The sequence below is a fragment of the Trachurus trachurus genome, assembly GCF_905171665.1.
Source record: "Trachurus trachurus genome assembly, chromosome: 12".
In the NCBI taxonomy this organism is placed as follows: Eukaryota; Metazoa; Chordata; class Actinopteri; order Carangiformes; family Carangidae; genus Trachurus; species Trachurus trachurus.
The window spans coordinates 25,249,471-25,275,522 of NC_139908.1; the positions used below are offsets into that span (position 1 = coordinate 25,249,471).

General features: G+C 41.8%; 1 protein-coding gene across 1 annotated transcript in view; it reads right to left on the reverse strand.

The window, feature by feature from the left end:
* Positions 1–5,218: 5,218 nt before the first annotated feature.
* scai (suppressor of cancer cell invasion) overlaps positions 5,219–26,052 on the reverse strand; it is a 31,750-nt gene continuing 10,916 nt past the window's right edge. The window contains exons 4-17 of the mRNA XM_083983782.1: positions 25,109–25,195; positions 22,366–22,464; positions 21,335–21,431; positions 18,399–18,497; positions 18,150–18,302; positions 16,674–16,775; positions 15,223–15,324; positions 13,857–13,935; positions 12,994–13,093; positions 12,565–12,646; positions 10,478–10,550; positions 9,372–9,545; positions 8,551–8,651; positions 5,219–5,400 (exon numbers count right to left, since the gene is read on the reverse strand). Of these exons, the coding sequence (XP_083839908.1) occupies positions 5,254–5,400; positions 8,551–8,651; positions 9,372–9,545; positions 10,478–10,550; positions 12,565–12,646; positions 12,994–13,093; positions 13,857–13,935; positions 15,223–15,324; positions 16,674–16,775; positions 18,150–18,302; positions 18,399–18,497; positions 21,335–21,431; positions 22,366–22,464; positions 25,109–25,195 (1,495 nt within the window). The 3' untranslated portion in view covers positions 5,219–5,253. The remainder of the gene's footprint in view (positions 5,401–8,550; positions 8,652–9,371; positions 9,546–10,477; positions 10,551–12,564; positions 12,647–12,993; positions 13,094–13,856; positions 13,936–15,222; positions 15,325–16,673; positions 16,776–18,149; positions 18,303–18,398; positions 18,498–21,334; positions 21,432–22,365; positions 22,465–25,108; positions 25,196–26,052) is intronic.

The window sequence follows — 26,052 nt, forward strand, 5'->3', positions numbered from 1 at the left end:
CATCTTTGAGCACTCAATGGGTTGTAAACCACAGTTGGTGACAAATTACAGAAAAAACCTAAAAAAAAAAAGAAAAAAGAAAAGAACTAGAAAAAAAAGCAGATTTTCACCAGGGTCCTCACTCCTCAGTCCTCTGCCTTGGTAGATGAGTGGAGAAAAAGGATGAGAGTGTCTCCTAGAGACCCAGAAGTGGCTGATGGTCTGATGAGGGTGAAGATGTTGTGAATCATGGGATGTGACCTTCACTGTCACCAGATCTCAGTCCGGTTGAACTATGGGGGAGGTTGGAGCAACATGAAAGACAATGCTCTCCATCACATCAACCATCATTCAAAAGTGACATTCAGAGACTTGGACATGTATGACTAAGACTCTTTATGTTGTTGTCTCCTTCAGTTTGTCACCATCTGTATTATGTAAAGGCAAGAAGAGTTTCAGAGGGTTTTTTCTTCTTTTTTTTTTATCTTGGGTTCGTCACAGTATCCACCCTGCATAAGGCTTTAGAGTCCATGAATATAGTATGAACTCTACACGACTGTACAGCTTCTGAGATCTGAACACTTCAGACACACCATCAAAATTATCATGTGAGCATAAGTTATGAGCTATCATGTTTACACAGGATTGTGATATATACGTATATTAAAAAAAAAGAAACAATCACCTTCCAAGACTTAAAGGGGCTATTTGTAAGTTTTGTCTGAATCAGGGGCAGGTGGTGGTGGTTGTTACTTGTCAGGAGCTTCAATTATTGTCTTTAAACAAGCGGTCAGAACACGTCCTATGAGCTGGTATGTCTTCAGGACGGACTGGAGGCTTCTGACTCGCTATTGGAAAGTGAGAGAACGGGGAGTGCTAGCTGGTTAGCATGCTAACTTCAGTACGATAAAAAGACATATTGTTTACTGTCTCTTAACAACACGAGTTAACAGCAGTGTTTGTTTCCACCACTGCAGACAGCTGTTGGTGAGTAAAGGGATGAAGTTGGTCATTAAACAGCTGTTATTGCTAACGTTAGCTATGTAGCACTAGCAAAAAACTTACACATAGCTCCTTTAAGTGGCCGCTCTGATACACCCATCAAAGCATGTGTAGCATGAACATCCATTTGCATCACACAGAATCAGTTCATGCTCTCTGCTCCATGTGCTGCTGGGTTGATTATACAAAAACTGAAACATGAATTAAAAACACAATCACACACCGATGAACAATGAACAACCCTGTTTGTGACGGAATACAAGCAAATTCATCCGGTGCTTTTCTCTGCACTAATGGTCCCACTGATGCTACATAATAAGTGACAGTTTTTTAAATATGAAACGCAAAAGACATCAAATACAGCGGATGGTCTGAGAAGAAGCTAGAAGTTTGTCATTTATTGATTTCTTTTTTAATAGTTAGAATTACGATGGCGGATATTTTCCATTAGCTGATGCTTATTTTGTGCAGCTCTGCCACAGTCTTTGCTCTTTTCATGGGGTCTTAGACCAGGGAATACACCGTACAACATGTTATAACATAGAAACATGAGGTCTTGAGTCTTAATGTACAAACTTATCAACATGCAATATTTGACAATTTAAAGGAATACATTTCTCCACGTCTTCTTCTTCTCCTTCTTCTGTCCTAATTGACGTGCAAACATGTAAAAAAAGTTTCGTAGGTTCCTTTGGAAAGTAAAAAATCATGACTGGTGTCGCACTGAAAGCACCACGGGCTGTAAAACAGCAGGTTTTGATCATTCTGTCTCATTTGTTCACCAACATGTTATTGCTGCCTCTTCAACACTGTTTGGAATCGGCTGACATGTTTGACACGTTTCAGGCAGAAGCTGTTAGAAAGTGAAGCAGCGACAAGATGAAGAGTTTCTACAGTTCAGCCGGCATGAGGAACAATAACACGCAGGGATTCGTCTCTTTTTTTTTTCTCCCCTAAAGCACAACAAACATGATCATAACAATATTAAACTTCATAAAATACAAGCCAGCAATATCTTAATCTTCTCAAACTGTCAACACAAGGGAATGTGGAGGCTGATTTTTTACATTGAAAGTAGAAGAAAGTGTAGAAATGGCTCACTGTCCCAGACAGAAGTGAAATGGAGAAAACAGCTGTTTCCCTCTGCTGCTCTTCACGTCCTCAGGAAAGTTGGAATGTAACGTCTTTAGAAAAACGGCCAGAAAACAAACTGGCCTCATTAACATGTCGCTCTCCTCCTCGAATTCAACTTCATGTCATCACGCGCTTTGCTAAATACTGAACACACACACATCTGTGCAGAAACATTGCCTCAAGTCATCTGTACACGTTCTCTTAAAATGTCAATAAATTAAATAAACACTAGAGTAGTGTTCTTTCCCATCAACTCTGTCAACTCAGAAATCTCAATCTCATCTCTTTCGGCTCCTTCCTGCATCATTTTGGTCGGGGCAGTTAACTGAGCTGGTTGCTCTTGACTCTATGGTGAAAGCCTCCACACTGCTTCCTGTCTGGAGTGGGTCAGGACAATTCAAAACATGTGGAACCTCAGCAGCCTGGGCAGTGGTGGAGGAAAGGATGTTACATAATGAGAGTTTATCTTTTAGAGCCTCATCAGAGGTCGGGCTACTTCTTCTCTGAGCTGAGATCAGTGAGTGTCACTGCTACACTGGGTCACATGTTCCTCCATCACACACACACACACACACCGTCCTGCTGCCACTACAGCAACGAACAACCTCTGCGTGGGTTTGACGTCCAGCTGTTTTAGTGACTTAACATTTTGTCTTAAAAACAAATCACTGCACCATGTTTGGAAATGTGCTGGGTGCAATTTTTGTCTGGGACAAAACGTATGAAAACTTTTAGGAAGCTCCTTTTCAGTCAATCAACATATTTCCCACGTTTGCTGTAATATCTCACTGACGTCTATTCAGCTTGTGGGGCCAGAGCAGAGGTTACAGTGGTTACAGACCAATCTGATCTGATCTGGTTTTCTACATAATAAACTACACTAGTAGTTTTTTTAATTCTAGAAACTGAAATTAAAAACTATCATTTAACAGTTTAAATGGTATTTGAACACTGTTTTAGTCCCTGTTGTTCCCATCACCACTTAGTCACTAAGTAAATTATTTTCTTCTCTTCTGTTTTATAATCTGATCCTTCATGTATTCTATTCCCTCTCTCTTTTCGTGGTTCCAGTAGCTGACGGCTGGAGCCTATTGGGTCTAGAAGTAATACTTTTTCGGCATTTTGCTTTTCAAGTCATGATGAGCGGCTACAACACACAGGGAAACTGACTATCACTGACCTCAAGTCTCATGTCTGGACTTAAAGGGATGGTTCAACATTTTGGCAAATTGACCCGTTGCCATAATCCCTATAGTTTTAGCAGTAGGTTCGTTACCTTTAATTGTCGGTGCAAGCTATTTTTAAAATGGCGGAGCAGAGCTGCAAGTTGCTCAGAGCTACGCTACAGAGGCTAATGGGATTTCTTAGTTTCCCTCATCAAACTCATCAAATACACAATCCAACAACTCCAAAACGCTCTGGTGGACAAGTTGTGACCTGCACATTCACCACGCTAAGAGATAATAACAGAACGTTATGAGACAGAGTTGTTTTCAAGGTACATGCAGAGACTGCTTGCTGAAAAACTGCCCCCGATGGGAACACGCATCAGCGGTTTTGCATGAATTTACCTCGAAAACAACTCTGTCTCTTAACGTTCCGTTATTATCTCATAGCGTGGTGAATGTGCAGGTCACAACTTGTCCACCAGAGCGTTTTGGAGTTGTTGGATTGTGTATTTGATGAGTTTCATGAGGGAAACCAAGAAATTACATGAGCCTCTGTAGCGTAGCTCTGAGCAGCTCGCGGCTCTGCTCCGCCGTTCTAAAAACAGCTTGCACCGACAATTAAAGGTAACGAACCTACTGCTAAAACTATAGGGATTATGGCAATGGGCCAATTTGCCAAAATGTTGAACTACCCCTTTAATATGACACAGACTTGAAATAATATAATCTATATTTTTCAACCATCATAGCAGCTGCATGAAAACAGAGGAGACCACATGACCCAGCGTTGGTTATAATTCTATAAATATAATAATTTAGCAGATGAAGGGCAGTATTTCATTAGTGCTCTCTCTCTCTCTCTGTTGCTCTGTGTCTGCCTCCATCTTCACTTACAGTTTCTAAACACACATAAACTGGCTTTGGTGCTTCACTGTGTTCCCTCCTCAGCTTTGTCACACATGCAGAGTGGAAGTGTGTGTGTGTGTCCTTCTCTACACTTCCTATAAATCCCCTGGCAGCTACAGGAGGCATCTCACTTGCTGTGCTTACTAAACGTCACCCCTTCACCGGGTCACCTCCTGTTGTCTTTCTCTATAGATTGTCTTCATTTGTTGACTCAACAGTAACTGTACAGGCCCATGCAACACATGCACCGGCTCCATTTGAAAATCTACAATCCATCCAATTTTCCATCCTCACAAAGCGGAGGCTGCTCTTAGTGGGGGAAACAAAAAGGAACTTAAACGGCTTCATTCCTTTGCCCGTGTTCATGCAGATACGGAAAAGAAACAACCACCACTTTCAACACTACGCACGGGGCCGAAGCCGTGGACGATGGACTGCTGGTAAATGACACAAAGGAGGAGTGAAATTCTACAACTAAAAGTGCAACACAACAAACCTCATGCACCTCGGCCTGCTACAGGAGAAGCTGTTTTACAGCGAACAAACAAAAGATCCAGAGCAGCTCTGACGTTTATGGGGAAATCATTCAGATTCCAACGCAGCGTGCGAATCTTATTATTATAAGAGGCAGGATTTATTTATCTGCCTGCTCTGCATTCACCACCTTCACTCCGATATGCCATGAGAAATATTATTCAAAAAACTAAACACACGACCCACATTAACACCTTTACAACCGTCTGACATGAGGGAGGACGTCCCAGACTGCAATTTCGGACGGGGAGTCTGTCCTTAAATCATCTTATATTAACAAGTGAAGCCGCTGGGACTCGAAAAAGAGAAAATTTACACTGACACTTAAACTCTCTGGCTGCACTACATTTTGCTTCCACAAGTAACAGTTAAATGCAGGATGTGAACTTGGATGTGCTGAATCGATCATGTCATTACCTGTAAAAAACAAACAAACAGAAAAAAGAAAAAAAAAAGTCGAAGGACAGCGGAGGGCTCTGGCAGCTGAGTCTCTATGTACACGTGTGCCGTTGTGCCCTTTGCAAAGGTGTTAGTAGGCTTCCAGTGAATCATCCCAGAAAAGGCTCTGCACGTCCAGCATGGTGGCCAGCTCCAGGACGTGCTTCTGTAGGACGCTGCTCTCCACTGTGTCCTGCTTGGGCAGCTCAGGGTATGACTCTGGGAAGCTCCGGGACTCCTGCAGACACATCACAACACACGTCATTTAAAGGAGACATATTCTGCCCCCTTTCCACAAATTAAAATAGTTCCCAGGTGTCTTAAAGACATGTCTGTGACATGCTTTGGTCAAAATACCCCAAGGATCAAACATCACAGCTCTTTGCTTGCCCCGCCCACCCCTTCTGGTACCAGGTAGGGGTGGTATTATGCAAATTTAAAAACTAGTTACATCACTGGAAGACAACTGAGGGAACAACTCGTAAAACCACATGGATTTCAACCTAGGGAGCCTGAACATTACAGATTTTTTTGTCAATTCTGACATTTTGGGGGCCGAAAGGCAAGACAAACACCCAAATATATGTTAAAGAGCCTTCAAAAACTGATATTTCCTTAATATGTCCCCTTTAAAAGCAATACAGTTTATGACTGCACAGTACAATGACAGTAACTTCACATCAGGTTGGTTGAATCTATAAACACTTGGCTCCAGATCTCCATCAGGACTTGAAACAGCCTCTATACTGTGTAAATGTAAATCACCTGCTTTGTGTTTCAGGGCTGGGTTGGACAGTAATGAAACACTATGAGGGCATTTTTTCTGTTGCTATTTTTGTGTGTGTAATTAATCATAATATTCAGTGTTTGAATGATTGATTATAACTGTTGAAAGGTATATATTGGTTGATGAAATTTCTTCCTCCCAAGAAATGACTGTGACAGGTGGCTCTGGTAAGACGGAGGAAGCCGTAATGTTTTCTACCACTCTCTTTTTTGCTGTTGTTTATGATTAAACTCAAAAGTTTAAGTTATGGGTGTGTTTGATTTAAGAGAGATTGCAGTGATTGTTTTTAATTAAGTGAGTCAGGACCACAACTAAACCCCCTGGAACAAAGAACAACGGCTGAAACAGGTTAAAAGCTCCTGAGTATTATACTTAAGTTTATTTTTGGTGACCCCTCTGCATCTCTATGAAGTAATTGAGGACTCTTATTTTGAAGCAGAGCTTTCAGAGGAAAATCAGAGGAATGACTGTTCTTTTATCTTGAAAAATGTGACAGACACACGGTGTTTGGACCACATCACTGCCTAAAAGGTCAGTCACAGTCAAACCTAGAAAAACAGGTTGAGGTATGAACAGGACGTTTTTTTTTAGCTGTTTTTATTTTGTGGTTGATCAAACGACTCCTGACAAGTTCTATTACTATCATATTGTAGAAGCTTTTAAATCAAATCCAGTTCTCCAGACTCCAACACTTTCACTTAAGTCCAAATCTGTCTGAACTGTCACTAGTGCTGGAGTCACATCTGACCAGATGTTGGCTGTGAGACAGTTTAGTAGCTTCCTGACTGCAGAGACAATGAAGAACAGATTTAGATATTCTACTGTTGTTCAGTGTGGAGCCACTGCAGACAGCTGCAGGGAGAGAGAGGGGGAAATACTCACTGTGCACCAAGATCACAACCGTTTACACACTCATCTGTGTTTTTAGTTGCACTTGGTTCTTATAAAATAATCATGTAAAAGAAGGACAGAAGCTTTAGGAAAATTCCATTTCTCTTTCGTCTCTTCTCTTCAGCTCAGGAATGAGACACGATGATGATCTGCAGACCAGTGCACAGGTCCATTACCGACTGGTGCGATGCAGCAGTGATGCATTGTGGGATGTGGTGAGCCCAGAATAGATGCTCTGAAGTGTGCATCGAGTGTGTGGGTTAAGTGTATTGTGTGATGTGGGACAGTTTCTATGAGCCTGATGGAGCATGAATGTGACTAAAGTGTTGGAGAGCAGAAGCCTGAGCAGTAGGACGCTGCAGCTCCAACCTGCTCTTTACAAGGTCTGACTGCAGCTTCATTTCACTGCTACAAGATAATAAGTCTTTTATATTGTCACCGGTTTATCTGAGGCACAAAACTGGACGAGCCATACTGATCATATTCAGAACCTTTTGTGTGTCATAGATGAGCCCAAAGATGCTGGTTCAGGATCAGACCTACACAAGCACTAAAGGGATAGTTCAATATTTTGGCAAATTGACCCATTGCCATAATCCATATAGTTTTAGGAGTAGATTCGTTACCTTTAATTGTCGATGCAAGCTGTTTTTAGAATGGCGGAGCAGAGCTGCGAGCTGCTCAGAGCTACGCTACGGAGGCTAATGGGATTTCTTGGTTTCCCTCATCAAACTCAACAAATACACAATCCAACAACTCCAAAACGCTCTGGTGGACAAGTTGTGACCTGCACATTCACCACGCTATGAGATAATAACGGAACGTTACGAGACTGGGGTATTTTCAAGGCAAATGCAGACACTGCTTGCCGAAAAACTGCCCCCAACAGAAACACGCATCTGCTGTTTTGCATGAATTTACCTAAAACTACACAAAAACCTTGAAATATTCCTCCATACTGTTTGTCCACTGCAATTCAAGTGTCCTGAGGGGATATAGTCCAGAGTTTACTCGAAACAATGTCATTTAGGACATTTTACAACCTAATCCGTCCTGTATTGAATTCAATGTGAACGTGAGAGCGCGCCCCAGGCAAATTCTCTGGACTATATCCCTTCAGGACACTTGGATTGCAGCGGACGAGCAGTATGGAGGAATATTACAAGGTTTTTGTGTAGTTTTATGGACGTTTTTGTGTTGGGCGCTATAGACTCTCATACTACGAACCCCCCTCCCGGGTCTCCAGATGCACTTTGAGGAATAAAAAACCACTCTGGAGTATTCATCAGCATGAGGGTGAGTCAATAATGACTGAATTTCATTTTTTAGTGAACTATTCCTCTAAAGTCCAACCTGATGCCTTCACTGTCTTCCATATGGCGAGGTATACAGTTCACTAATGCAACAGTGGTATTGGGTAGCACCGATATGCTAAGCCCAGGTATCAGTACCACCACTGGGATGGAAAAAGCTGGATTGGTAAATCCCTATTAGTTACTTGTTAGAATATCTACTGAATCTATTGTTGAGTCGAATGATGTCATATACAATAATAATAAAACAGTCAGAGCAATCATGCCGTCTTGGAGACACAACTACAGAGACAAATCCAAAACTAAAGTCTGATCAACCGACACCTCTGGAGCCCCACCCTGCTCTTCACTGCTGTCATTCAGATGAACAGGGCTCTGACAGTGTGCAGCGACTCACCCGGAACAGTTTATGAAGCCTCAGAGCAGCTGAGCAGAACACGAAGCGGATCAGCAGCAGTCGAAGGAACTCGTCACCAAAGAACTGGAGGAAGGCTTGATCTGTAAGAACAGCATAAACATCAGCCAAGAGGTTGATTCATTGATCAGCTGATCAATAATAAATAACATGCAGCAATTTGAGTATTAATCATTCATTTCACTATTCCCCTGTGTTTTATTTACAGCAGCTTCTGATTGGCTGAGGGAGTCTTCTCATCTGGCTTTGTAAAACTCCCATTTAAGTGATCACACATTGCACTGAGGAACTGTCAGCAGGAGCCTATCATCAAGATTCGAAGCTGCTTCTGTTGCTGCCACACAATGTGGGAAAAAAACAACCAATAGTTTAAATGGGCGGGGCTTAGTGACTGCTTTGTTGTGACATCACAATGTCACAGAAGTCTTGACAGCTGGTTTTAAGACTAATTTTCTAGATACAGGCTGTGTGCATTTCTCTGTGGACTGAGACTTTGATAATACTTTCACAGTATTAGATACAGTACTGTATATATAATATAGAACCTAGAGCTGCTTTATAACCACACTACACATGGAAATCTACCTTTACACTGTATGTAAAGGGCTGTTTGCTCTACTCCCAGCATTTTAATTAATCCACTGAACAATAAAATGTTTATAATATACAAACTTTTGACTTTTTTAAAAACCAAGATTTAAACTCTGTTTGACATAAGAACACATAAATAAAGTTTTTTCATTGTCCAGTCTAAAGTTGATGACTCATGAGCAGGCACGACAGAAGCCTCAGGAGACTGTTACCTATGGTCCGTGAGCGAGTTATCATCTGCCCGATGTCGCGGTAGACTTTCTTGAGAAATTCTTGAGCCCTGTCCCAAAGACCTCGTCGCACGCTATTCAAACCACAGATTGAGGAGAACGCCAGGAGAGGACTGTAGAGGAAGAGAGTGAAGAGACTCCCACGCTGTGATTGATCTGGACAGGAGAGAGGAGACAGACACAGGTCAGACATACACAACATGAGGACATCATGATGGACAAAGACTCTGGACAGTTCAAACCCACAAGAGTGAAAATCACTGTAACAGCACCTCTGACATAAAGACAGACAGATGATAAGTAACTTAGCCACGGAGCCTGACCTGTATGTAAATTGGCCCATTGCCTGGCATAATTTGTCGGTGCAAGCTATTTGTAGAACGGTGGAGCAGAGCCGTGAGCTGCTCAGAGCTACGCTACGGAGGCTACTGGAGTTTCTTGGTTTCCCTCATCAAACTCATCAAATACACAATCCAACAACTCCAAAACACTCTGGTGGACAAGTTGTGACCTGCACATTCACCACGCTATGAGATAATAACGGAACGTTACGAGACAGAGTTGTTTTTGAGACTGCTTGCCGAAAAACTGCCCCCTACGGGGGGCAGATCACAACTTGTCCATGAGAGCGTTTTGGAGTTGTTGGATTGTGTATTTGATGAGTTTGATGAGGGAAACCAAGAAATCCCATTAGCCTCCGTAACGTAGCTCTGAGCAGCTCTCGGCTCTGCTCCACTGTTCTAAAAATAGCTTGTGCCGACAATTAAAGGTAACGAACCTACTGCTAAAACTATAGGGATTATGACAATTGGACCTATTTGCAAACATGTTGAACTATCCCTTTAATGAAAAGAGAAAAAAATATTGGCACATCCGTTTTGACAGGTGCGTAGGAGGGGGACCATCAGATCCAAATTTATACATATGTAAAGAGAAAATCCCGCACATTGTTCAACTTGCATGCGGTATTTTACTCATGGTGATGTTTCGGTCCTTGGACCTTTATCGAAGCGCACATGATCATTATTTGAAAACACAACATCATCAGATGAATCCTGTAGTAAACTGTTGTAGTGAGTGACACACACCTTGTACACTTTTAGGATACACTGTAGGTGATAGTAGACACACCAGAGGCTGGCCAAACAGATTCGTGAAATTCTGTTGGGACAAAACACAAACAGGAGATTACTGTAAATTCACATCATATACAGCATACAGACAGTTCCACATGTTCTTCTTCAGCCTGCGAGCTTCACCGGATTCAATGTGACATAAACTAAAGGAGACAAAAATCAAGTGTCAGGCTTCATCTGAGCAGGATTTAGGTTCATTAGTGGACTTCTATTTGGGTTTTTTTTTTTTCCTTTTTACCATCCAGTGTTGTGACTAGTTTATGTTGATGCGACAGTTTGTCCCTGTGCTGTGGAGCCACATTTGTAAATGTTACACAAAATGAGAAATAAAATGTGAAATGAATTCAGGCCAGCATTGGAATAAAAAGAAAAGAAAAAACTAAGTAAAAAATAATAAGCCTGCCTGACTGATGCACATGAACATATCAGGATCAGGAACTTGGCAGCAGATGATAAAGAGATGAAAACAGATTTTATGATGACACTTCACATCTGCAGTGTGATAAACTAGAAGAACAGCTGGATTGTTTTACACCTGTGATTCATTACTGAACTGCTGAGCTCCACATCCACAAACCCTCAGTGCTCAGAGGAAACATGATGAAGTTTCCCGCCGACGCCAGGGTTCATCTGGGTTTGTTTTCATCTCAACCACATGAACCAAATAATGTACAAACAGTAACAGAAACCACAGTCTGATGGCACCAAAACCAAACTGTGTCAAAATGATGCAAAGAGGAAAGAGTGGAGAACGACAGGATCAGCTCACGATCCAAAGCCTGCGCCTCATCTGTTGCTTCTGTTACGGCTCCATCAGAACTGACTCACTGGTGTTGACTGAAGGATTCACAGCTGACAGAAGCAGCAGGGTGAACACAGACGTCCACGGGAGCTGTCTGTGCCTCACATTCACACGATTGCATCACACCACACTGGACCACATGTCATCATTCAGCGGGACAGTCAACATGAACATGTGATCGACACAAACTCAGAGCTGCTGAGGATGGAGAGGTAGAAGGAAGATGATCTCAGACCACTGAGGATTTTCCACTAGATGCTAAATATGATGATTTAGATCAGCTATGTCCAAACTATTCCACAGAGAGCCGTGTGGCTGCAGGTTTTTGTTCCAGCCAATCAAGAGCACACAGTGGGTTTCATTCATGAAACGTGAGCGGCACCAATTTGTGTGTAAACTGTGTGCAGCGGGAAATTTATGTGCATTCATCAATCTTTTTTAGTAGTGTCAATCTTTTCGTAACTACTCACAAAATCTACACCTGCTTCTGACTGCGTGTAGTGCTTGTGTAAATGTAGGAATGCACAAAAATACTGCTTCTCACTGTTCGACATCACAATTTTAATTCATATTTTATTCGTATTGCTCTCCCTCCTAGGGATTAATAAAGTATTTTCTATTATATTGTATTCTCTGTTATGTACGCTGACACCTTTGAAACACGTAATTTAAACATGAAAAACGATAAGAAATATGTGAAGGGGGACAGTCTTTAGAGATAGAACACGCACACATCAAGGCGCCATCTAATGATGATATTAACCGGAAAACTGAACCGGAAACTAATTGCTGATCACCGGGGGCGTGCTGTTAATTTACGATGGGTTGCTCTTTATGATCTTGCACACGTGCTTACGATCAAATCTGAGATTCCCGGCCGCAGCATTCATGAATCCGGAGTAGGGTTTTAGTAGTGTGGGCTTTTATGTGCAAATCTACACAGAGATTTACTAACGTTTCATGAATGAGACCCACTATGAGAGAGATCACTTAAACAAAAGAGTCAAGTCTGGTGTGCTGCTGCTTTGGACATGTCTGATTTAGATTAACTTCATGTGTATCTGACCAGTTTCTAATGAACCACAAAACTTTGGACTTGGTACTTTGATGTCTTTTCAGAATTTATCGTTATATATTTAATCTGAACGTGCCGAAGCTCAGAGCCTGAGGAAGAAGAAGCGTCCATATACTTGGAGCCTGGATGAGTAGATGTTTGTCGAGTAGAACTGTTTCGTACCTTGTAGGCTGTGCTGTTTGTAGAATCCACGATGACGAAGAGCGGCTTCCGGGTGAAAGGGAATAAGTCTCCTGGATGAAGGCTGCAACAGTAAAAAAAAAAACAGTGAATAACCACAAACCTACACTTGTGTCGTTAGTCAGGCAGGTCAGTGTGGTTGGAGCCTGCTCTCATCAGAGAGTGGGCAGCTCTCAGACGTCACACTGACTCATGTTCATGTTATCTGTCATTAGTCACAAGAAGAAATAACTAAAGCACTGGTTCTTCTTGTGGGTTAAGTTTAGTAACTGAACACAGGAGGCTGTTAGCTTCGCTGTCATCAACCTGTGGAGGCTTCCTATGATTTATTTTAAGTAACTCATCATATAAACGGAACTTTTCCTGAACGAGGCAGACAAAAATAATCTCCATTGCAATTCGCTCTCTCACCAGTGCATTTCTTTCTGGGCTTGATTCCTCTTCTGCACCGTCTCTCCGTTCACCACGTCTCGATTCGTGTTGGTGAGAACTCCTCCAAAATCGTACGGTCCTGCAGGAGATGTTCAGACACAAAACACTTGGTCAGGCAAAGATTTGTTAAGTTCTGGCAGAGTCGTATAGAAACAGAATAACTACCACATGATTCAGGAAACTCTCAGTCTGGTTCACATTATGTACTGCATATCCCAGGAGCCTTAGGGGCAGCCTGGAGAGTTTCTGACCATGAGCAGCTCTATGGATAATAAGTAAGTTGACCAGTCTTCTTTGAGTTGTACCAGTGAATGCATTAAAGGGATAGTTCAACATTTTGGCAAATTGGCCCATTGCCATAATCCCTATAGTCTAAGGAGTAGGTTCGTAACGATTAATTGTTGGTGCAAGCTATTTTTAGAACAGCGGAGCAGAGCCGCGAGCTGCTCAGAGCTACGCTACAGAGGCTCATGGGATTTCTTGGTTTCCCTCATCAAACTCATCAAATACACAATCCAACAACTCCAAAACGCTCTGGTGGACAAGTTGTGACCTGCACATTCACCACGCTATGAGATAATAACGGAACGTTACGAGACGGAGTTGTTTTCAAGGTTTCCCATAGCTTGCACCGACAATTAAAGGTAATTAACGAACCCAAAATGTTGAACTATACCTTTAAATACAGAAAAGGCTCTTTAATTTCATGCACCATCTGAACTGTTCATATCCAAAACAAAAGTATACAGTTAAAGTATAACACCGCTAAGAGATTAAATTCTTTTTCCTTGAAGAAAACAGAGACAATTCAAACAGTGTTTTCCTTGATAATCATCACACACCTTCATAGTCTGAATGACCGGTGGGGAAGACTCCAGTCGCTGACAGGTAAACCAGCAGGACACTGTTGGCAGGTAATTCCTGGAAGTTGGAGAAAAAAGTGTCATGAGACTTGTGTTAAACACCAGTGTGTAAGATACATGAGCTTCACACAGAGACGGAAATCATGCTCTCTGCATGAAACCTGACAAAACACAGAAAACGTTTCTGTGATGATTTCAAGTCAACCACAATAAGTAGGTCGTAATAGAGTTTGTGCCTAATTGTCAGTTTTGGATGGATTATATATTAGTGTATTTGTACATTTGACACAAGTAAATTTAACTTGATTCTTCCAGTTTATTCACAGACATGTCAGTGGTGGCAGCAGAGCTCAGTGATGTTCATGTTCCTGTAGGTGATGTGGTGGGAGGAGGGAGGAGGCTGACCCTCCCTCTCCAGACCCACAACCTGTAACCATGGCGCTATTCGTGGTGCTGACGCAACAGACACATTCATACAGGCTTTTCATCTAATATTATATTGTCTCCAAAGCAACTATAAGTTCTCCAAGGCCATGTTAGGAGACATGAGTCAGACAAATATAATTCCTCCTTTAACTGCAATTTTGATTTTAATACTGATATAAAACCTACAACACAGTCCTAATTTCTACTTCGCTTTGCTGGAGGAATCAGGAAGGTTAAAGCTCAACCTGCAGTGAGGAGTCACTGTGATTGGATCTTCATAAACTAAGAGCAGCAGAAACATCAAAGTCTAGATTTCAACAGTGTTGCAAACCAGCTTTGAAAGTGGAGGACAAAAGATCAGGGTTCCCACTCCCATTTTCAGCTGCTACAATATGACAGACAGGTTATCACGCAGTACACTAATACAGTACAACTGCCGTCCTATTCATGCTTTGGAGAAGTGTTCTTTTCCACAGTTGTATCTTATTTTGTACATTTACCAAGATTGTTTCTATGTTTCTTCCTCTCTTACCCCCAGAAGTCTGATTTAAAGATGTGCTGTCTGTGGCTCGAACTTATCTATTAATTAATCTTAATTAATTAATCAAACATGTTGTTTTTGTTTTTTAACCACGCCCACTACAGCTCACTGCTGCTCCTCTATCTGTCACTCAGCAGAGGAGACAGGGGGCGGAGCCTGTCGCTAGTTTTTAGGAATCCTTAGTGGGGCCTAAAAAAGTCAAACAGAGCTCTGGTAGCTGATGTCACGATGTGATAAATAATTTTCCAGGACAGCTCAAGCTTTTCCAGGACATTCAACTTTTTTTTCTCATTTTCCATGTGTTCCATCCTGACATGTCTAACAATTCATGTGTCCAATTATAAGCATCAACTTGTTGTGATTGAGGTGAGCACTGACCTTAAAAGAGGCAGACAGGAAGGTAAACAGCTGGCTGAACGTCGGCTTGTACAGCAAATACTTGTGAGGGTTTTCTCGTTTGGCTGGTTTCTCACTGGGCTCCTGCAGAGAAATAGTTTACATTACTCTTCATGTCTCCAAGTCCAAGTTTACTCGAGGCAGCGAAACTGGGACCAGTCTTCTATCAGGTGATCAGGTGCTTCCTTCACCAGCCTGTATAACGTGACCCGTCTATATCAGCTCAGCACAGCACAGCACAACACACACACACACACACACACACACACACACACACACACACACACACACACACACACACACACACACACACACACACACACACACACACACACACACACACACACACACACACACACACACACACACACACTCATTTCAGTGGGTAAAAGGGAATAATTTGACCTGGATGTGAATCCACATTAAACCCTTCTCTATTGCTGGCAAAAGCCTGACGTTAGCAGGTTTGAGTCCTGCTCATCCACTCGTTGTCTCAGGTCAAATAGTTCAAACTTATTGTCTGAGCCCCCCCTCCCCCTCCCCCTCTCTCTTCCCATTCCTGTCCATCTCCAATTGTTCTGTCAAAACTAAAGGAAAAAAAAAAGGCCCAAAAAACAAGAAAGTGGGAAGAGACTGGGGGAATGTGACACAACTTGTGTATATTTTACTGGATATTCTGCTGTATCCCTGTGTGGTGGTCTTACTTCCCAATTCTATTAAATTATTTTAATTGTTTATGGCTCCGACAACATTATTTAATTGCACAGTATGGTGTGTTCTTATGCCTTTGATTGTTTTTCTGTGGTTTCTATATTTTGCACTGATCTTAATTGTATCATTAAAACGATGTAAATAAATACACTGCACAAGTCACCACTTGGATTTAACTAAGCTAATAGGCCAGAGCCTCCCATTGGATAATTACTGCGTGGATGATTATGTTTCAGCTGGCAACAACTTATCTAACCCTAACTGATGCAGTCTCATTTTTTAAACAACCATGTCAGAAGACACATCCTATTATTGGCATCAAGCAAATAAAACATCTAAGGACATTGCTGAGACTATAAAATTGGGTTAAGAACTGTCCAATGCATTATTAAAACTAGAAGGAGAGTGGGGAACCATCATCTTCAAGGAAGAAATGTGGTCTAATGTGACCACAGAGTCCAGACCTTAACCCCAATGAGAATCTTTGAAAAATGAATGCAACTCTGGATGGAAATAAATGTTGTGACATTACAGAAGCTTGTTGAAACGATGCCACATCAAATGTGTGCTGTAATCAAAGCCAAAGGCGGTCTAACAAAACATTAGAGTGTTTGTCTTATCACTATTGATGCTGTAAAGACCTGACGTCACCCTGAGGTTGAGTAACAACCTCACCACTGGTTCACACAGTGAGACTCAGACCTGACGGACGTGACACTCACCAGCGTTCCTTGTTTGGAGGTCTGCGTGGCCAAGTTCACAGGTTCTCGCTCCAGAGCTTGAAGCATGCGGAACATGTCGATGGTTAACTCACTGAACTTCACCTGAACCAGGAGGAGAAAAAAAAATTAAATAACCCTGGTGATTTGTAGTTTCTCTAATGATGCAAAGTGTTAAGTTGTTTGTATGTGTTAGTGAAGACTTCACTTCATCCTGTGTTGAAACATCCTTTAACCTCACTGCAGCTACTGACTGTGCAGTGCATCAACTACTGGAATACATTTTATTTATAATATTTGTTATTTTATTATTATATATAATATACTGTATGTTGGAATCATATTAATGGCACCAATTGTCATGCAAATGTTTGTAATTTCACTGCATCTTGGGCCGATCTCTTCCAAAACAATAGTTTGGTAACACTTTATAATACATACACACTATTAAGCATTAGTTAAGCATTAAAGGGACAACGAGGAGTTTTGGAAAAGCGAAGCGTTTTCACACTACATTTATGAGCCTCCATGCGCACCGTAAAATTCTTTGACCGGCGCAAGACGGACTCATGTTTTCATTCATCAAGAATTAAAGTCAGAGGTTCAAAGAGGTTCAGTTACCGTCGTAGTTCCGACCATAAACAGCGATTCAGCTGCGTTATTCTCACGAAACCGAAAGTAAGGAAGTTTCCGCCATCACTAATAATAACAAAATAACGATAGAGACAAAACGATATATTTATCGAAAATGGGCCCATTAACAAGTGTGGGTAATGTAGATTCATCCACATTAACGTCAGACTTTTTTATAACCGAATAGAAACTCCTCGTTGTCCCTTTAATAAATACTGAATTCTTCATTTATAACACATGAATACTCATTAGTACTGTATGTAGTTTATAAACACAGTTAGTGCTTATCAATGATGAGTAAAACATTTTAACTGTGTTTAAAAACGACATACTAATGAGTATTCATGTGTTATAAATGATGAATTCAGTATTTAATGCTTAAAGGCTAGGGAGGCAGCTTTTTTTTTGACAGTATTAGGCAAAAACTTACACACTAACCTTGGGGATAATGTAAATGAAGTGATGTGAAAAAAGATCAGACGTCTGCGTCTCCCCTAGGCTCTGTTTTCAGCCTGCAAAGAATCTACCCGTGACGGTTGATTTTGACCAATCACAGAGCAGCAGCCCTTATTCGTATTATTTGGACGTTTTAAAACGTAAGAAAGAGACGTTTTTTCTCTACTCGCTGCTCTGGCTGAGGGGATGAGAACCGTGTGGACTCAACTCAAAGCTTTTTTCTAGATTTCTGCCTCCCTTTCCTTTAATAGTGTGTACTTATCATAAAGTGTTACCCAATTGTTTTAAAGAAACACACACAAACAGCAGAAAGATAATGGTTCTGGATAAAGGTGAGAATAATGCACATGAGTCATTAGGAACTGGGAATTAGAATTAGTGGGTTAAAACCTGGTTGTTACAGTTGCCGATGATTAGTGCATCTGCAAGGACGAGCTGCCCAACCACCATGCCTTGTTCCAGGGCAGGAACGCTTCCTTCCAGCAGCCGGTTGCTGATGACCACCACCGAGTTGTTGTCGTTCAGGACGACCACTGGGTCTGCCTGTGGGGACACAGACGGGGGGAGCGGTGGGGATTAGCGGTGAGTCAGCCCAACGGTTTGTGTCAGTGCTGAACTGTCTTACGTTTGGTCGGTTACCTCCACAAAAGCTGCCACTTCCTGCAGGACCAGGTTCCACTCCAGCTGGTCCTCCGTGTTGAATCTCTGGGTGTAATCTTCGATCTCCTCAGATAACTCCTGCACAGAGGGGGGAGGAAGAGGAGGAGGAGGAGGAGGAGGAGGAGATGTTACACTACAGCCAAACTTCAAACTTCAAAATCCATTCACATACAAATATAATGAATGAAAAGTTCAGGTTTTGTTTGTAAATTCAGAGCATTAGTTTCACTGTCTCACTCAGGGACATCACACAAACTCTCATAATAATTTGTTGTAACATGTGTGTCACAGGGGGCTGGAGCCAATCACAGCTGGCGTGGGGTAAGGGGCGGGGTCCCCAGTCTATCACAGGGCGAACAACCTCACTCACTCACATTCACATCTGCAGGCAGATACAGCCACAATAAACCTGTTGTACATGTCTAAGCCAGAGGGTGAACATCCCAGCTCCACACAGATCCAAACCCAGAACCTTGTTGTTGTTCTACCGCTTAAAGGACAAGTGCTGTTTTTTTTAGAAGAAAAAACCCTTTGGAATTTCCTAGTTTTATGCATTAATTGCTTTGCTTTCCATTGCAGGCCTGAAGTTTGTCAGTCCAACGAAATTCATTTTTTGTATTTTTTTGTTCTTTATTTATTTATTGATTGTATTTTTTTGTACGTATGGTGTAAAAATGGCACTGCATACCAGGTACAGTGGAGGGAGCATCACGGTTTGGGGCTGCTTTGCCACCATCGAGGGTAAACTGTCCAGCTTTATAATAAATATATGGATATACAGGGCTCTCGACCGGCTGACAAGAAGTTAGCCAAAACGACCGGATCGCTTACTTCTGCTTTAACTACACAGGAGATTAAATAAATAAATTAATTAATAGATTAAATTGAATTAGGCATAGGCATTCTTAAGCCTGTGCTTAATTAGCAGAGTCACTTTTGTAATGTGGGCAAATAATAATCACAAAATCAGTTTTCATGCCCAGTGTGTGTAGGAAGTGTTACATGTAAACAGGGAATTGGAACGGGATTTCACAAATCAGCAGATCATCTAAAAGTCTCTGTGGATGAGTTGTGGAGTGTGATTATAAATGATGTTACAAGCGCGGTGTCAGGCTCGGATCAGGTCTGGGCTGACTTAGAGATACTGGCAGGTAATGGGTCGGGTCTGGTACCAGACTTTGTGTGTGTGGGGAGCTGTGGAGAGTCAGGTGCGGAGCTTCTGGGAAAAGAAGAGGAGAATTCTGTCTTTCTTCCTGTTACTCTGATCTTCTACCTGAACTCATTAAGTTACTTATAGGGATAAACTTTTTTATTTTACTTAAAGGGATACTTTAATACCGACTGGCAACGGATTTTCATATAATGACGGTGGATAGAGCTCACTTTTGAATCGTCCAAAACACACACTATGAAACATCCAAACACCTCCATACTGCTCGTTCGTACTGACCCAAGTGTCCTGAAGCCGAGACATGAAAAAGTTGTTAAAAAAAAATTTATGCCGCGGCTTCAGGACACTTGGGTCAGTACAGACGAGCAGTATGGAGGTATTTGGATGTTTCATAGTGTGTGTTTTGGACGATTCAAAAGTGAGTTCTATCCGCCGCCATTATATGAAAATCCGTTGCCAGCCGGACCCCGCCTGGAACTCCTAAAGCGTTTTTAAGTTCTCCAACCCTTCCTTGGCATGACGGTGAGTAGAAAACTGGTGAATTATCGATTTTGGGTGAAGTATCCCTTTAAAGAGTGATCTTAAGTGGTTCTGATATGGATGATGCCAACCTGCTACTGTACAACAAGTATAAAAGGGTCACATATAGTGATGAATGTACAGTATTATATTGACCAGTCCAGTTCACACACACACTATTCATGCAGCCTCTTGTATTACACTCACTCACACCATTAACACATCATCATTGATAAATCTGGGGTTCAGTACGTTACCCTGGAAACCGCGGATCAAACACCCAGCCTCTAATTAGGGGACAGCTCTTCTGTGGGAGACCCAGGCCACAGTGCAGACTGAAGATGCCTTCAGGTACAGTCCCGACAATTCCCTTCTGCACCTCAGCAGCATCTCAGTGCTGACTGACCATCACTGATTACAGTTACTGGTCTGTTTCCTGTGGTTGTCCCGGTCACATGTCACTCACAGGACAGCCAGCCAATCAGAAGAGAGGAGACAACTGATCAGGAGCTAGTCCACAGTGTGTGTGACTCCTCCAATCCTAAAAGTAATGAAATTGTTTTTCGATTTTCCCATTTGTCTTTGTTGAAAAATAAAAATCAAGAGTTGTGATTTTCACAGACAGAAAGAATTAGGACAAATTACCAAGTTAACATTTTTTTAAACACTTATAAAACTTCTTCTTCCACATTAATTTTGTTTATCCTGCACCAAATGCGACCTTTGTCAGCATTACACCCCGGCAGTGTCTGCATCTCCTCCTCCCGCCTCGAGTCCCCAGGGTTTGGGAGAAACGTCTGAACCTACATTTAATCAGAGCAACAGAGAGGAAGCAGCTTGTCTGGGGCCGTTCATGACTCCTCGCTCCGTGCAGGGACCTACTTTCCTGGGTGACACGGGGCAGCCTGCCCTGTGGCCCTGACTTCCAAGTACTAAAAGTAGTAGGCTGCCGCAGAGAGGGCGCATCCTCCGCCAGGTCTCCGAGAGACTGCAGGTACAGTGTTTGAGGACTCTGCTGAGGTGCAGCAAACCTTCCCCTGCAGTGGTCCAATATAACTCCTGCTACACTTAAATGGGTGGAGGTGGTGGCGTAGGTCTATATCAGATTAGTTTGATGTTCAAGTGTGTCCATAGTCCACAGTGAGACACTGAAATTAATGCTATGAAGGGTCAAGCTGTAGGTCACACACACCATGCTGTAATTTAGAAAATATTGCTTCTATACCTTCACCAAAACTTTGACTAGGTCCATCTTGTTGAGCAGTAAACAGACGACTATGTAGCGAGCATAATACCGAAGCTTCTTCACTACTAATTCTGGCCTGATAAAAAGACAAGAGAAGATTGTAAGAACACATCCACACTAAAGAACTGGCACATTTCAAAGCCTTGTACTTTGAGGCTATTTATAGTAAACACTGACTGTGGTTGAGTTACTTAAAGGGATAGTTCAACATTTTGGCAAATTGGCCCATAGCCATAATCCCTATAGTTTTAGGAGTAGGTTTGTTACCTTTAATTGTCGGTGCAAGCTATTTTTAGAATGGCGGAGCAGAGCTGTGAGCTGCTCAGAGCTACGCTATGGAGGCTAATGGGATTTCTTGGTTTCCCCTCATCAAACTCATCAAATACACAATCCAACAACTCCAAAACGCTCTTGTGGACAAGTTGTGACCTGCACATTCACCACACTATGAGATAATAACGGTAAGTTACAAGATGGAGTTGTTTTTGAGGTAAATTCATGCAAAACCACTGATGTGCGTTCCCATTGGGGGCAGTTTTTCGGCAAGTAGTCTCTGCATTTACCTCGAAAACAACGCCATCTTGTAACGTTCCATTATTATCTCATAGCGTGGTGAATGTGCAGGTCACAACTTGTCCACCAGAGCGTTTTGGAGTTGTTGCTGAGGGAAACCAAGAATTAGCCTCCCATTAGCCTCCGTAGCGTAGCTCTGAGCTGCTCGTGGCTCTGCTCCGCCGTTCTAAAACTAGCTTGCACCGACAATTAAAGGTAACGAACCTACTGCTAAAACTATAGGGATTATGGCAATGGGCCAAATTGCCAAAATGTTTAACTATCCCTTTAAATCTTCTTATATTCTATATTTTTCATGCTGAGATGTAAACCAACAGGGAATGTGTCCTAATAACAGGTAGTGTGTGTACATCCAAAGTGTAATTTATCTGACAAAAACTAATAAAATGTACCGCTCCCACAGACTGCAGCTCACAGTTGGAGGAACTCAAACTCACCTGTCCTCTTTGTTGACCTGAAAATAGTAGGATCGCTGGCGGATGGCTGAGTAGAATGAAAAGGCCTCATTCAGGTAACTTGTTTCTGAGGTACGAAGGCTGAAAATCAGATTAAAGATGAGAACAAGTGTTAGTGACTGATTATTTTCAAATATAATACATTTTTAATGATTTGATTCTGTTAATTACAGCAACAATTCACACACTTTTGTATTATCAGAGATGCAGCACAGAAAAGTATTAGAGAAGTTTAAAGACGAACTATGCAGGTCTGGTCGCTTTTCCGCTGTTTTTCTAACCCTCCTCTCTGTCATGTGCATTTGTTTACAACAAAGCCGGTGAAAAATCAATATATAGGAGGTATGGATAACGTTATATAACATATACGATGTTACGACGTGTATATTTGTGTAGTCTTAACTGTCATAAACAAAAGATTGCGGTGTTTGTGTTGCGGTGCGCAGAGACGAGAGCTGGGACACCGGGTCAGCAATCGAGTAACTACACTGATGTTGCAAGGTTGGTTTTCAGCCGTGAGAAATTGTTCAGAAAAAAATTAAATAAATCTATGTTTTAAGCTTGTTTGTAGCGGAAGCTCCCAGCACTGCTCTTCCTGGTCCGTCCAAATCTCGCGAGATTTGCACCGGTGTCAATGCAAATCGCGTGAGATTTGGATGGTTTTTGGTGTGTCATTTTGGACGAAGAAAATTGAGCCCCGTTCGCAACCGTCATATGGACATGCAGTGCTGCACGGAGCCCCGCTGTAACTCAGAGAAGGCACGGAGGACTCTGAAACTTCTCCCAGCCCGGCCCAGTCGACATGAGGGTGATTAGATAATGAGTGCAATTTGAATTTTGGGTGAACTATCCCTTTAACTCATTGAGTGCCGCGCTCCTTTCCAAAGTTTTAGTCAAGTGTACCGGCAATTTAGACCATTTTTGACGATTTTTGTAGAGCCACAGTGTATTCTATATTATTGCCACCAACACATACTGTGGCTCATTTGAAAGGTGAAACTTTATGCTTCAAATGGCCACAAACCGTTTGTTTCTACGTGCCTCCGTTCCTGAGAAAAGTCAAGCTAAACATGACTGGGTTTCACCAAAATCCCTCCTTTTTTTCTAGAAAAGGAGCTAGAGCGTCTTTTATGAAAGGTGCTCTGTTTGTGCCTGTCACTCTTCTGACACTCGCATTTATGGATCAAAGGGCTCGTGTAAGATAAATATATACAACAAATGTTGTTCTATTCACAAAACCACCATCGGGGGCGGGGGGGGCGCCACTAAACAACAATAACACAGACGCACCGTGCCGTGTCACAGCCTCTAGCCGCGGAACGTGATTGTCTCTGGGCCACAGCAGGTCGGGAACACCGGCCCCACCGGTGGTCGCGGTCCTGCTGTGGTACGGGTCGGTGGTGCCAGCCTGCTTTGGCCCAGAGACCATCACATTTTACCGCGGGAGGACCTTGGGGAGGACACGGTGTTGCTCCAGATGAAGACCGGGCGGGACAGTCGGCTGAGAGCTTCCTGTTTCAGCTCCGAGCTGCTGGAGCCTTGCGGGTGAGAGCAGAGCAGCTGCTGCATCCACATGCAGAACTCTGTTTGCAAAAGCCGAGTTATGATGAAAACTTCCAGATCGTGAGCTGTCATGAGTTTTTGATCGTCATCTATTTCAGTTCTGCACGTCGTAGAGTCCCCAAATTTACACATAAGGTGTGTTAAAGTGTCTAGTTTCATAATTTTTTTTAAAAAGCAAAAAACGAGAAATCTCGTTTTTGGCACTCAACGCATGGGAACGAAAAACGAGAAATTACGTGGTTGGCACTTAATGAGTTAACTATCACAATTAGTCCAGAGCTTTTTAATTAAGGTAAAAATGTAGCATAGCCATGGGAGAAATCCTGCTTAGTTCCTCTTTAAAATTAGGAACCATGTCATCAGTTGAAATTAAAAGAAAAGAAAAGTAATCTGTGGACTTTCCCCATCATATCACTCACTAAATGCTCCAACAAAGACACCGAGCTCCCAATTAAGTTTTTTTTTTCTTTTCGTTTTTTTTTTGTGCCGATTCCAATTCAGGTCCTTTAATAATGCTTCTGTGATGATTCCCAGTTTAATGTTAATTAATTCTGTATCTGACACTGATATAAGTGAGATAGCTGCAGCCTGCTTAATCCTAGTTTTTTTTTTTTTCTTGATCCAAATATTGAAGGTACAACACCACCCCACACGGACCACACAGTATTAACCACCACAGGTTTTATGGTGATCAGTGATTAGAAGTCTTCATTACAATCCACATTTCACTTATTGTTAATGAACACTTTAAATGGCTGATAATGATGGGAGGTCACTTAATTGGGGCATCCCTAATTAGATCTGTTTTACCAAAAGCCAAATTGGGAACAAGTATCAATTAGCTGTGCAGTAATTGTAGCTCTGTGATGGAATCTTAAACTCTCCCAACTTTAGCATAACACTGAACTTTCACTTTCATCCATACGACTGCTCTTTAATAGCTCTCACACAACCATGAAATGTCACCAAGGAAGCCCTTCTCTATGGACAGACTCATGGCTGACTCTGACAGTTGGTAAATACCAGCATCCTTAACTCACTCCCTCTCACTCTCCTATCTCTGTCTTTCCCAGATAGTTGATGTTTCCAACTCCTCTGTCTTGGTGCTAAGAGCTTGCTGTTTCACTTCCAGTTGGTGTAGTGGAGACAGAAACAGACTTACTAGTAGTGGTAGTAAAGCTGTCCAATTTTGGAGGCGACTTCTCCAATCTGCCATCTCTTCAGTCCATACCGACTGTCCAGAACCTGCCTGTCAGTAAACACACACACACAACACAACACTGAGCACTAGACAGCAACGTAAACCAGAACATCTAACACACCACTGACAGTGATTAGAAATACAGGTGCATCTCAATACAGTAGAATATGATGGAGGTCAGCAGGCTACTGAACCAGAGACCATTTAAAGGCTCAGGAACCTTTGCAGCTGTTTGGGGTTAATGAGCTGAGATATAATTTGTGACATCATTAGTGAATTTTTACACTATATTATAATTTTGATTTGATTTGATTGAATCAATTTTGGGTTTTCATTAAATGTAAGCCATAATCATTACAATTAAAAGACATAAAGACATTAAAGATTTCAGTCTGTGTGTAATGAATCTATGAGTTTCATTATTTGAATTGAACTACTGAAATAAATGAAATTTTCTATGACATTCTAATTTATTGAGATGCACCTGTATTATATAGATTCATTTTACACACAGACTGAAATATTTCATGTCTTTATGCCGTTTAATTGTAATGATAATGGATTTAATTATTATTATTATTATTTTTTTTTTTTTTAATGAAAACCCCAAATTCAACAAATCAAAGCTTAGAATATAGTGGAAAAAGTTCACTATGGGCTCTATGCACAGCTCCACTACTTCCTGAACTTAATGCTGCTCCTTTATTTCCTGTCTTACATTATTTGACAAATTGATTAATCCAGGTGTGTCTGAGTAGTCACAATGGTCAGACACACCTGGATTAATCAGTTTGTCCAATAATGTAAGAGGAAATAAAGGAGGTGCCTTAAATTCAGGAAGTAGTGGAGCTGTGCATAGAGCCCATTATATCCGAATGGTGTCACACTAATCAGCTACTTAACTC